Raw genomic sequence first — 14,432 nt, forward strand, 5'->3', positions numbered from 1 at the left:
GGAGCGGATAATCATCTTAGTTGCGGGTGTATGAGAGTGACATATACCGACCTAAAGAAGGCCCGACGCCTCATGATTTAAGGAGAGTGAGTCTACACTGCCCCCTGGTGTTTACTTGGGAGAAATGCACACCACTGTCATGGCTGCTAAATTATATTCTTTTGCCAACGTCTTTTGTTGCCACAAAAGAGAAATAAGTGAAATTTTATCTTCTTTATCTGTCATGCAGTATGTAATTGAGGGTCAAGATAATTAGTCACATTAATTCAAATCAGTGTGTGTGTGTGTGTGTGTGTGTGTGTGTGTGTATAGCACTGTTTGAAATATGGGAAAAGGAAAACATAAAATGCACATTTATGCCTAAAGATGCATATTTTGTGATTTTATTAGAAACATTCAATAGATAATTCTACAAGGCTGAACAGAAGACAAACCAGGGAGTGTCTTCTGCAGACAAGCCTAGATCTGCTGTCTGTAATCTGGCCACAATACCACAGAGTAATTGAAGGCAGAGGAGTCTTTGATTTTGGAAATGTGCATCATAGGAAAAGTGGCATGAGTGGATTGTGCTGGAGCTGTGAGATGAAAGAGGGGATATATATCTGCATCTTGGGCCTGCAGAGAAGGACTTGCTTGTAATCTATGGGCCTTCCGTTAGTCTTGGAATGGCATAAAAACTCTTCTGACACACAGAGAGAAAGTGTTAGTTCTGCTGATGCAGAAATCTACAATTCATCATGCCATCCTCAAATTAGGTGGAATAAAGTTCTTCCAGCATCATCGTTTTTCTTGTGGACAGGCTGTGTGTACGTGGATTTTCTATACGTGGTAGAAACAGTCAAAGGTTGTGACAGAAAAGGGGGACAGGTGTCCTGCAGAGCCATGTCCTGGTGGCATAGTGCAGTCCCCTGAAGCCCCCCTGCCTGTGTCCAAGACTAGCCAGGACCCCCAAACCCCAATTCCTTCCAGCAAACACGCAACACCGTGATTTGCTCAGTGGCACCTTGGCGGATTGGGATTCGAACCTTCTGATTACGGGGCCACTAAAGAATAAGTGGCCCCGTAATCAGAAGGTTCCAATCCCAATCCGCCAAGGTGCCACTGAGCAAATCACCGTCCCCACACACTGCTCCCCGGGTGCCTGTCATGGCTGCCCAATGCTCACTCAGGGTGATGGGATAAATGCAGAGGGCAAATTTTACTGTGTGCACCATGTGCTGTGCTGCTTAAGAGATAAACAGCCGTTGTAGGTTATTGTTCTTTTTCTCATTGTTTTAATCTGCAGGCTATATAGAGTCAGAATTTAGAGCTTTTTATTTGTCAAATTAACAAATTAACGACATGCAAAACACTTTTACCAATCACCGAAACAAATTGCCAAGCAGCGAATCATTCGGAAAGGATATCACAAAAACAGTCACTTTCACTACTTAAATGGCATATGATTTGTACGGAAACTTTAGTTCCTGGTATATTTTTGTGATTCCTTGGTTGAACAATAGATCACGCCACTGTGCTTTAGATAGGAGTATGCAGTTCAAACTTCTGACTTTGTTCCAAAATTGACAATTACGTCGGTACGAATTGCTCTGCTTTTATTGTTAATCATCAGTCATGTTGAATGACTCAACATCTTCAGTTTCTGACTTTTTATGGTATAACTGGGAATTAATGGGTCCTTCTGTGATTTCTGCCTTGGTAATGGCTTTGCAAAAAAACCCTTTATCTTGCTCCCTCTACCAAGCCTCACTGCCGGGATGAGGCTTTGGTGTTGGTTTCTACGTCTTACTTCTGAATACGTAACTGTATTCAAACATTGCTGTAATGTCTTCTATGCCAATAAATGAATAAGACCGTAAATAATAATTCTGTGCAACATTAGCATTTGCAGAAAATGGAGTTAAAGATGTAAAGTGTTAAACTGTTAAATGTACACTGGAAATGGCTGTTAATGAGGGAATAGCTGCATACATGTAGACAAGCCCATTATTACAACAATTAGTTTCCAGCTCCAGTGGAATTCTGTACTGGCTAATGCATGGCAGCTACTTTAAAAGCCTCACTGATTAATAAGAAACCCTTTTCATTTATATTAGTCTTCACGCAAGAAGAGTATCTGGTGTAGTTTCAGTATGTGGCTTAGATTTCATTATTTACAACGTTTGTCAAAGACTTTCTTGTTTAATTGTTAAAGTTTTCTATTAATTATGATTTCATGTTATTTCATGTGTTTCTCTTGACAGACCCCAGGGGGTGCTATGGTTTGGTTTTTGTCAAATGACATGTCATATTAAGGAAGACATCTATTATAATACCTACCCGCTCCCCCTTTTTATTGCAGATCCGAGGGTTCCTGTCCAGATTTGACAATGTTCTTCCTGCAAGTCTGGCGTTTGACAAATGCACCGCCTGCTCGCCAATAGTAAGTAAGGCTGTTAAGTCCGTGACAGGACTGTGTATACTGTACTATAATTAGATTATTAATAACTTTTTTAAAATAAAAACACAGTCCTGGTCTCCTGACGTTTTTTTTCTCCCACACTCAGCTTAAAAATGTCCTCCGGAACCGTCCCTACTGGAATACCTAGGATTTCTGAGGGTTGTAGAAGTCAGAGCGCAGGGAGCTTTTGGTGGGGGGTGGGTGGGAGTAATTACAGAGTACGTGGGGGTAAAGGGAGGCCACATGGTCTCCATCGGGTTGCAGTTAGTCTGTTGATGTCAGTGTCGTATGTGAGTAATTAAACAGTGGAGTGAAGTGTTTTTCCCCTGGGGACCTGGCTGTGTTGAAGGGCTCACGTCCCATAAATCACCCAGGGAAAAACCACTCGATCTCTTCTGCATGTGTGGATGTGGTCACTGTTTTTTTTTGTTTTTTTTTTTCTTTTTTGCTCTCTGACCTCCTTCCATGGGGACAATGGCTTTCCCAGCAGGCAATGTGGTCTTTATCAGGCCCATTTTGATTGGATGTACAGTGTACCCTTGCCTACAGCAAATGAACACAAGCCCCCACTTCCCCTTGTTTTTCTTCCACTTATTCTTCCCTTTCCCACCTCTACTTCAGACACCTGCAAAGACAAGCCTTACAGTAACACACAAAAACACACACAGGCAAACACAGGCTTTAATCTTTGTCTCAAACATCCCATTTTCAATAGAGCACACACTTTCCCAACACTGGCTTTTAGCCCTGAAAGGTCATAAAAGACCTCAGATGTTGCACTTTGAAGTGAGAGAGGCAATGGTGAGGTGAGGCAGCGCTGACCCCTTGCTGTTTTATGACCTGGCCCTGTCACTTTTTTTTTTTTTTTTTTTTTTTTTTTAAACCACTGAAAGAAAGCCCTTTCAGCTTCTGTCACAGCAGAACCCCAAAAGCTCACAATGGGCTGCTGTGCCCACCTCCACCTCTTCAGAAAACTCTGGCGACGTTGAAGCTGGTGTAGAGCAGAGCACTTCACCCAAACATGAGCAAGAGTTCAGCCTGAGTGCTGATCTGCTGATGCTATAAAATATCATTGAGACATAAATGAATTGGAAACACAAACGAGGCATGTCGGCGAATCGTTCTAACTCAATAAGGCTGCTGGGGGATCAGCTGACTGTTCTCATGCAGCGACCTGGGAGTTCTCTCCTCCTGACGCGTCTGACCCGAGTCTGGTTGAGCCTATATTACCGCACTCCGGGCCCGCTAGACACCGTGCAGCCAGCAACCAGGAAACCATGGAAACAAAACAGTTCAGAGTCTCTAAATTTAAAGCTTCTCTCCCTCCTCTCTTACTCTCATTTTCTGTATTTGTATCACTTGGTGTCTTTGTAACCTTTTGTTCTTTCACTGTCCTGAATGACTTTATGCTAAGAAAATAATGAGAATCTGACCTAGTTTTGCTTGAAAAAGAGCGCATACACCCACACCCACAGATTATTTGTCTTTTCTTGCCTTTTCTATCATTGCTTAATGTTTTTTTCCCCTTTACAGTCATTTCTCTGCCTTCCCCATACTTCCTGCTTCAAATGAGGTTGATGTTTTTTTTTTTTTTTTTTCTTATCACCAAGGATGTAATTTGAAATATAAATTGGAGCAAATCACACCAGCAGGCTCTACTTTACTACCCAAACACACCATGGTTGTTACTTTTTGAAAAAATACAGTATGAGCCATATAGATTCTTTATGATCTGAGAGATTTATTCGCTGTCTATTAATTTACAGCATTTATCAGACGCCCTTATCCAGGGCGACTTACAACCAGTAGTTACAGGGACAGTCTCCCTGGAGACACTCAGGGTTAAGTGTCTTGCTCAGGGACACAGTGGTAGTAAGTGGGGTTAGGCTACTACCACTCTATTCATTCTTCATTGTCTGCATACATTGCTTGGTCATAAATCTCAGAAACCTTGAGTTATTTGAAACATTTCCATGTGGGCCAAGAGACCAGCAATAATAACTGATGCATTCATGTGGATTCCAGAGAAGCACTTCCTATTTTCCAGGAAACACTGTGCATCATACAGGATCTTCTCTGCCTGCCTGATGCGTTATGTTTTGCTCTTGTAAAGTTCCCTTATCTCAAAAATACAGGCTATATCATAGCTTTTAGTAATTTTCTGACTGTGTTTTACATGGAATAAGTGATTCAGTGAGAATCAGAGTTATGTACGCAATAAATATTGATGCTCACACAGGAACCAGCATTGCAATGCAAGCGTCCCTGACTCAATCTTCCAAGTTAAGACATGCAATATGGTGTAAAACGTTATAGCAATTATATGCATTATAATGCTTAAATCTGCAAGAATGTATTTAAGACACTTGACAGTTAATATTCAGAAACATGATCCAATATTTTGTTGCAATATCACCCTGCCCTTTCCAAAAAAAAATTATTTGTTGAATGTGTTTTATAAGTGAAGTGATTGTCATTGTGAGACACTGCAGCACAGCACACGGTGACACAACGAAATGTGTCCTCTGCTTTTAACCACCACCCTTGGTGAGCAGTGGGCAGCCATGACAGGCACCCGGGGAGCAGCGTGCGGGGACGGTGCTTTGCTCAGTGCCGGGATTCGAACCTGCAAGCTTCTGATAACAGGGCCGCTTCCTTAATGCCCCGTTTATGTTTAATGTGTCTACCTCAATGGCTGCTGCTTGCCGGTGAGGGGGTCAGGAGCAGCGATTCACCAGCTCACTTCATGTCTGGCCTCTCGTGACTCTTTAGGAGCTCGCATCTGTTCAAAAACGCAGTTTCACCGTCGATTCGTGTCGTGTAATGATGTCGTGTCGCTCATGTTACACAGATGGGTTAAATGCTTCTTCGACCCCCACCCACCACTTAAATGAGAGCCGGCTGAAACAACAGCTCTGGAAAATAAACCGTGTAACGCCGTAAAGAACATTGTTTTCCCGTGAAGAGCCGCCGCTGCCTGCTTGGCCTCTGACACGGGCGTATGTGAGGTGAATTTACCTCCTGTGCCCCATGTGTGGAGAATTAGTTTCCGGTCCACTTCACAGGTGTCTGAGCCCAACGCGGACCAGTCTTGTTCGGAAGACCTAATGAAAGATGGCCGCACGCGTCAGCTTCAAAGCCAATGCGTATACCCCCCCCCCCTCTCGTCTCTAAACAATTAGGGGATGGATGAAGATATGAGGGGCTGAGGGCGTGCCACATCTAACTGTGAGAGCTGGGCTGTATGCGAACCAGATGTGCTTCCCCTGCGTCTCACATGGTTGCCATAGTTTTACAGGCTGCATCAATCACTGGGTGTGTGAGGGGAACCACTTTTGGAAAGCGTAATGAAACGCTGTAAAGTCGTTGTGCTCCTGCTCCAGTGCTAATAGGCCGGCCTAAATGCCCCACATGTTATAAGGCAAGAGCCTGAACACACACACACACACACACACAGTGGCCATGGGAGTATCTGTCCCGCGTCCTTTCAGCTCTGTCTGGAACCTGAAAAGCCGACGCCACTTTGCTTGGCATCGTTCTCATCCCCTGACCGGGGCTGAAACGTGATCCAGGGAGGAGAATGGCCTCCTAATGGGGCAAAAACGGCCCCAACGTGATCGCAGGGGAGGGGTCCCGAAAGGACCCTGCCACAGAAAGAGCACGTTGGGCTGCAATCTGACGTGCAGTGGTGCCAGATGTCTGCTGCGTCTCAGGACAGCTTTTGTGGAGAGGGGAGAGAAAGTGATCCACCCACTTATATCACCCTCTCCTGTCTCCACATACACACACACACACACATATATAGTCGCACACACAGTTAATTGCCCTGAACCTGGTTGCGCGGTCTACAGTCATCTGATACTTTGAGTGCCTGAGGAGGCAGGGGGGCGGTGGTCCTCTGGTTAAAAATAATTTGTAAAATGTTCTGTGAGGTTACAAGATTTTGAGGAACTTCTGTTGCATGCAATCTCAGTTCTCAGTTCTTATTACTTCACAACTACCATAGCTAAACACAAAGGGTTTTTTGTCTAAGAAGTCACTCTTTCATTGAAATTACAGCATTTTTCTGTCACGTAGTGATGTGTCAACCAAATAAACATGCAACCAGCTGCTTTTAAAAATGAAAGAGTATTTGGTCATGTTCAGTGTGATAACATTGATTAGGTGACTCTGTACATCATGTTGTTCAATAGTATCCAGTATGCAGACTTAATCTCAGTTTTGCGGAGTGCTTCCTACTTCATACATTTACATTTACAGCATTTATCAGACGCCCTTATCCAGAGTAGTCACAGGGACAGTCCCCCCTGGAGACACTCAGGGTTAAGTGTCTTGCTCAGGCACACAATGGTACTAAGTGGGATTTTAACCTGGGTCTTCTGGTTCATAGTATGTTACCCGCTAGGCCACTACCACCACTTCATACTAAAGACCCATCAGTAGCTTGGTGGCAATACATATTTTAAATCAAATGGCTAAATCCAGAGGAGATGTTTCGATGTGTGTACCATGTGCTGTACTGCAGTGTATCACAATGACAAAAAAAAAATCACTTTCATTCAATGTTAGCTTGCTAACATTAAATAGCTATGCAAATCCATGTGAATTTATCATAAGTTTAAGCAGGAAGTCAAACATATCCATAGAATTGAACGCTGTGTTTTCTTCTACTAAGTAGACAATATAATTTGTGTATGTGGCCTAATTAGTGTGACTGTCCAATTGGCAGAAGCATTTATGTTCCATCATGACCTGTTTGTGTGGGATTCTATGTCGATTTCCAGGTTCTCGATAACTACGAGCGAGACGGCTTCCGGTTCCTGTCCAAAGTCTTCAACTCCTCCCACTCGTTTCTGGAAGACCTGACAGGCCTGACACTTCTCCACCAGGAGACGCAGGCCGCCGAGGTAACCACGGCCCCGCACACCTGCCGCAACTGGCCATTACCGTCTCGTCACTACAGCCCCCCCGGCCGGGTACACGTGAATCACGCCGGCCGCCGCACCGTCACTATAAACTCTGCCCGAGGTTTTTTTTTTTTTTTTTTTTTTTTTTTTACGAGCAACTTGTAAGTTTTACGCTGGTGTTTTCCTCGAATTTAGCAGAGGCAGGAAATGAAGCCACCCGGGCTGTTGTCTTAGTACACCACACCCCTTTGAAGTGCCTTCGGCAGCGGCGTGCGAAAATCACGATATTAAAGAAAGAGAGCGTGCTACCCTGGCGACCGAGACAGAATCCATGCTGTTGAATTCTGGGTAGCTTTTAGGTCTCGGACCAGTTCCATATCAAAAACTGACGCACATTTATGTCTTTGTGTTGACGCTGCACATCTTTACTTCTTTATTTTCCATACGTGGCAGTGAAAGGGTGAATAAAGGCCCAGCGTTACGTAAGCAGGAGAGATGGCGCATTTATTCTCTTTTGAGAGGCAATCTGGGTGTTGTTCCAGCCTCGGGAACGTCTCCAGGGGGTTCACGGCAGATGATGAAATAACAGAACGTTGAACCTTTGACAAGTTATGAGCGCAAGAACTCGAGCTATCTGCGGAATGGCACGTTTTAATTTTTTATTTCCCCACCCCCCGCTTGAAATTCAGAGAGCCCCCCCCCCCCCCAACCATTTTTGTAGCTCTTGGCCGGAACACCACACATTTGGTTTCTTTGGAGCAGTTCTTATTTTGGTATATTGCTGTAGCAGGAGTCGACTGTGACATACGGGTCTTGGGAGAGGCTGTGCGACTGTGGGAAAGTCCCCACGTCAGACTTGCTCGCCCCTCAGACGCATCGAGTCAAACCCAAAGGTGGGGGGATCTGCCCAGCCAGCTTAATAACCCCAAGAAAATTTCAATTGGAAGAAGTTTCTTTTCGTTTATTGGAGGTGGGGGGTCTTTTTATTTTCCGGTGTGGTTGAGCCCGTCTCGGTGATTTGGAATAAGTGTCCTTTTTTTTAATTTTTTTTTCCCTCCCCATATGGAGACATTTAAACCTCAGTGGCCATTTTCCTTTGTGCTGCATGGCGACCAAAACAGTAATTTCTTCAGCTGTGTGCGCTTGGACGAACAATTCTCTCTCCGCAGATTACACAAAACCTTTCCCATCGGCTCACACAGCCTGCAGAGGTGGTTGCCAAACTTCATTTTGCTGTACTGGGGCAATAAAGGTTCACTGAGTCATAACGATTTCCCCATTTTAATATGTACTGTGTAATATGTGCAATGCCTGATTTACACACCTTACCTATATGGATCTCACTGACTTTTATCCATTTTCCAATTAATATTATGAATTTGCTGGAAAGACAATTATGGCTGTTAAGTTGTTTATCCTAAATACTTGCACATTTAAATGAAATGAAGACAAGAAGATTGAGGGTTCAGTACACGGGATCATGTCCACAGTTGGTTAATAAGGTCTCTTGCTCCTTGGGTGCATTTTGAAATCAGGCACATACTTCTTTAGTACCCATATAGACATGGAACCTGTGAAATTTGACCTACAAATTAGACTCGATAGTTTACTTCTAACACTTGATTTAACATTCATATACAATTCAATTCACATATATCCACTTGGATATTAGTTATATTCATCTAGATATATGTTACCACTACTTAGAACAAAATAAAGTTTCTTTTATGTACTTATCGAGTTGTCTGGTGTGTGGTGGATTTGAGCAGAAGTGTAATGTAGTAAAAGTCCTTTTTAATGCGCGTTTAGGCTTATTTTAGTTGAGCTTGAAACTGGAGAACCGGTTTTTATGTGGTGGAGAGCGGGTTTGGAATACATTTTTATATACGCTGCCCTCTGTGTTTATATTGAAGTCTTCTGGCTGTGGCCTCGGTGCTTGGCCCTAGCGAGTCGCAACATTAGGCCCGCATTCATTTCCAGGCAACTTAAGCGGAGAGGCTGGCCGACGCCGGGCTCCTCCTCTCTCTGTGCATCGCCGTAAATGCTCCCTTTGTCAGCGTCTGGGTTCCCATGTGAGAGTTTGGTTTTTCCCATAGTCACTCACCTAAAGAAGGAAGCCGGGCTTTATTTCCTTTCAGCTCAGAACAGCTGTTCTTAGATCACCTGTTACGCCCCCGCTGCCGCCGGTTGCTCGGATGGGTAGGGAGCGCAGCGCTGATCTGGGATCAGCTGAGAAGGTAAACAAAGCTGGCCCTGTCTGACTGCAGGTGTAGCTGAATGGCCGCTGGACAAATGAGGGCGTTGAGATGACACTTGTGGCTTTGTGTCGACTTCAATGTGTTGAGACGGGAGGCTTTTTACTCGCTCCATAGTGTAGAAAAGCCTTTGTTCTGGTGCGATGAGCTTAGTCCTGATTATTTCAGGTGTTCACTTCCTACGTCCTCTTTCTTATCAACGGACATGCTGGAGGTTCTCACACTCAAGTTGGCCAAGACTGAAGGAGGTGGTGGCTTAGGAGTTAAAGTTCTTGGCTAGTGGTGTGCAATGGCATTTGTGGTGTTGGTCAACCCGCTCTCTGTATATGGACCTAACTTGCATCATGCTGTTGACGTCCAGAATAAAATCCTATTCTCCAGTGCAGTAGATAAAAGCCTTGAATGGATGTCTGTATGGAGCTACCGGCTTTTCATAGTGCAGTTTACACTTTGTCTCAATTTAGAGTAGTAAGTAGTAGTAGTAAGTTGTAAAAAAACACACATCTGGAACAAACATGACCTCCTCTCTCCGATCACAAGTGAGAAGAGATCACATGTTCCGCTTAGATTTAATATTCTTGATTATAGTAACAGATGATCTTTCACAAGAGGCAGCACAATGCCCCCGCTTCCGGTGTCCCACTTGGAAGTGGTGGGAGGAAGTAGGGGCTTTTAATTCTGTCCTGGTGTGTTACCATGCCTGGCCTCAGGAAGTTACACACTCACACACAGAGGAAATGAGTGAACAGGATGCTTCGCCTACTGAGGTCGTCTGCCCACCCTGTCACACACAAACACAGCTTCTTCCTTTGTGTTATGGTCCTGTTCAGGCCTGCTGGTGAGGACATGGGCGGCAGAACAGAGGTTCGTGACGCGCTAATTGCGTTGCAGGGGGACGTTGCGTAACCCCTTCACTCACGCCCCGAGTCGGACTGGCACACGTCCTCACAACTCTCCACCGCTGTGTTACCAGTTGAATATGATTATTATGGGGCTGTCAACAGTTTGTAGAGTCACCAGCTAGTTTTGGGCCCATCAGATCGCGGGCGGAAGCAGCGGCACTGGACATATTTACCCCAGTGCCGTGTTTACGTTTCCACAGCTGCAGGGAGGGTCTGTGTACTGAGGGTCTCGGCCCGAACCCACTGACTACGTCCCCTGGGCCGCTGGTCGGAAACCAGATTTCAGCCCACGCATAGGAAGCAGCGTTTGGCCAAACCGTACTGTGTCTGGGTGTGCAGGTTTCTGTGCCGTATTTATCTGTGTCTGTGTGTGAGGAAGTGTGTTATTTGCACATATCTGCTGGTAGGCATGTATAAAAGAAAGTCTGCGCAAATGTGTGGTTTTAAACATACAAAATGCATGAATGCAATGGATGTGAACGTTTGTGCACCAGTTTCGTCAAAATAACCATGCCTAATTGTTATCACAGCATTTCAAGCAATTCTTGGACATTCTTGGACATAACTTGCATCCAGCTGTCCCCATGAATGCTGGATCTGTGCATGTTTGCTTTTATTGTGTGTGTGAGGGGGTGCGCATGCATGTGTAAGTTGTGTTTTTGATCTTGTTTATAGCTGTGTGTGTGTATGTGAGTTTTAGAGAGAGAGAGATTGTGTGACTGTGTGGTCTGTCAGGCCCTGTGGTGCTGGGCTCAGCTGGGGAACAGTGAGTCACGCTCAGCTTCCCCTGAGTTTCTAAATTCTCCTCAGTGCCTCCTCCTCCTCCTCATCCTCGCCACCACAAGTGCAGAGTGCAGCAGCTGGTGTGGGGCTGTGCAGCATGCGGGTGTCTGGGCTGCCAGCTCTGGGACTGGGATTGGCTCCTCAGCCTTCCATGGTCCGACCTGGACCAGCGGGAGTTGGAGGGGAAGAGCAGGGCAGCTTGCTGTCAGTTTTCAGCTATGTTGAGCGTGTTGCTCTTTTCATAAACAAAAATGATTTGTCCACTCCGAACAAGTTGTTCTGATTGCAAGTTGCTTTGGGTAAAAGCGTCTGATCACTGTAGCGTAATGCAATGTAACCTAGAGTGCAGCCCTCTGACAGTTAATACCGTTTAAAAGGCAGTTCAGTGCCTTTGCATAATTAAATGCGTAGCCAATCAACAACAAACGACTAGCTCAGTTTCACAGAGTTGTTATAGGAACCCAGTTGTAGCAACTAGCCACCTGGGCAGCTCTCACGAGAACTTATTTGCCCCGAGGGATAGTTTTCTGGTTGCATTCGCACCACCAGTAGGAACTGTGAAGTGACGTAAGCCAATTTCTTCTGTCAGTGACGTCTTTTGAGCTCTCAACAATGTCAAATGTTAAAACAGTGGTTGTTGGAGTCAGTGATTTTATTTAATCAGATATAAATTATTGAAGTAATTTGGTATCACAATCATATGGCTGCATGTTGTGGAATGGATACATAAATATAACAATCTCTACCTTCAGTGTCGTACATATTACCAGGGTTCCTACTGTCTTTAAAAACCTGGAAAAGTCATGGAATTTGAAAAGAGAATTTTCCAGGTGTTAAAGTTCTGGAATATAAACTAAACATATAAAGTCATGAAAAAATAATTGAAATATGATTAAGTGTGTGGCTTCTTACTGCTCCAACACCATCATGAAGTTTGTGGATGACACTGTGGTGATTGGGTTAATCTCAAACAATGACAAGAGCCTACATGGAAGAGGTAGAGAGCCTCGCATCGTGGTGGCAAAAAAAAACATCTCCAGCTGAACGTCAGCAAGTTCGAGGACCTGGTGGTGGACCTCGGCAGGAGACTCCAGTTGAGAGGGTGAGCAGCTTCAAGTACCTGGGAGTCCACATCTCAGAAGACCTGACGTGGTCTGAGCACATCTCAGACCTTACTTCATGGTTTGGTAAAAGTTTAGTCCAGGATCGCAAAGCCCTACAGAGGGTGATCCATTTTATTATTCACATTTGCACAGAAGTTTTAGAGAACATATTGACAAGTCCAAAAAAAGTCATGGAAATTACCCTGTATTACACACTTTACAGAAAAGCCCTTTTTGTTAGCTAGATAACTTATACTGTATCTCCAGTGTTATATGATTGTAGGCTGAGAGGATGAACATCTACAGATCTAGATCCAGCCTTGTATCTGTTATCGAACTATAACTGGTGTTTCCGCCATCTTGACCATCTATCTTTCCATCAGCGAGATCCGCCTGTTTGATCCGGGAAGTGCAGGCACCGTCACTGGTGGGGACCCTGGGGTTACTCTGCCCACGGGGACGTTTTTAACACCCCTGGACAATGGCACTTCTGTCCTCCCAGCTCTGTCACTGGTTCCCTGCTCTCCCTCTCAACACCCAGCCCATCCACTCCTCTGATAAAAGACTCCATTGTGCTTCTATGGAAGAATTATACTTTTACCCCCTCTTGCATTATGCTGTTCTCTGTGAGACCGGGGAGTGTTCGGCCCGCTCCCCAGAACAGCGGCTCATTCAGAGCCAGTGCGTATTTTTAGGCCCCGTTTGAAGTACACAGTGTGACCACTGCTCTGCCGCTGCGTGGATGTGATGACCGGACCGCTACATGAGAAGTGCCCCCGCATCGTGTGATGCACATGAATATTCTCCGAATAATGTGCCCCCTGAAAGAGCAGATTCTCTGAAACCCCGGTTTGGGACCTTTACCCGAGCCACATCTGGAAGAGTTGTCTGATCTTTAAAAAAAAAAAAAAAAAAAAAAAAACGGTTCAATTCTGCAAGGTACACAATAACATAGCGTCCTACAAAGTTCATTGTGACATTTGCAGTGGTTTTAATCGCTTCTTAAACACCATCTTCTGTGAGAGGAGTGGTGATTGTGTTTTAGACTTCATTTTGTGTGCCTGGCCCCTGTTGAGTCATGAATGTTTAGCAGGACGTTCTTACTCAACTCTAGGCTGGAGAACAGGTGCCAAACCCTTTCCAGCAACTGGTACTAAAAAGCATTATCTGTTACCACACCGTGACTTATGATCTTAGTTGTTCAGACTATATGGCTTTAAAGCCAAATTATGAGGTCATCATTCAAAATCTTTGATTGGCGGCAGGTTGAGCAAGTAATCATCTGTTGCTATGCCTGAAATTGTTCAAAGAGAAGATGACAAAAAGGCATGGAGACCTCCAACTCTGTTGATGAGACAAACTATTATGTTTGTTAATTTCTTGACCCATAGTGGGTTTTTGTATGTTTTTTTTGTTTTTTTTTTCTTGTTACACTTGTTTTTAAAAATCCTGTTTCACTAGAGGTTTGCTCAATTTCTCATGTATTTTGTGATCGAACGTGGTTTTGCAGACCCAAAGCAGTGGGGGGTACAAGATTGTGTATTGTGGAATGCCCAAATCACAAATGATTTGTGTTGTAGCTATGAACCAATCAGAGGTAAAAAAATATTGTGTAGTGTCCAATTGTTCACATAAGATATTCATGTTGGACTCACAGATTCAGACTACTGCAGTCAACTTTATTCAGTTAAATTGGAAGCTTGAGTTCCGGTGGGAAATTGTTAAACTGATTATGAAGACACACATTTTAATGAGAAATGCACATGGGTTCTTGGTTGCTGTTTGACTGGACAAGTTCAGAATGTCATTGATTATGACCAATCAAAAACGACCAAGGTGCAGTGAAGCAGACGTTGGGTGAAATTTGGACTTTAGTAATCCTGTAAACGCTCCTTGAGGCCTAGTGCCGCTCTTAGCTGCTAAATATCAGCTTTGGCCTTGCAGCTGATCATCTAGTCACTCTAGATGACCCATCAAGTAGGCGAACATATGCGGAGGTTGCTAAAACGAAATGTTGCTGGTGCTGATTTTCTAATCCAGCC

General features: G+C 44.4%; 1 protein-coding gene across 5 annotated transcripts in view; it reads left to right on the forward strand.

Annotated features, from left to right (window-relative positions):
- Positions 1 to 14,432, forward strand: part of atg7 (ATG7 autophagy related 7 homolog (S. cerevisiae)) — a 44,560-nt gene that overhangs the window by 15,460 nt on the left and 14,668 nt on the right. For all 5 annotated transcript variants that reach the window (XM_028997968.1, XM_028997969.1, XM_028997970.1 and 2 more), the window contains 2 exons: positions 2,342 to 2,422; positions 7,225 to 7,347. In XM_028997968.1, the coding sequence (XP_028853801.1) occupies positions 2,342 to 2,422; positions 7,225 to 7,347 (204 nt within the window). The remainder of the gene's footprint in view (positions 1 to 2,341; positions 2,423 to 7,224; positions 7,348 to 14,432) is intronic.

The sequence above is a fragment of the Denticeps clupeoides genome, chromosome 12 (genome assembly GCF_900700375.1).
Source record: "Denticeps clupeoides chromosome 12, fDenClu1.1, whole genome shotgun sequence".
In the NCBI taxonomy this organism is placed as follows: Eukaryota; Metazoa; Chordata; class Actinopteri; order Clupeiformes; family Denticipitidae; genus Denticeps; species Denticeps clupeoides.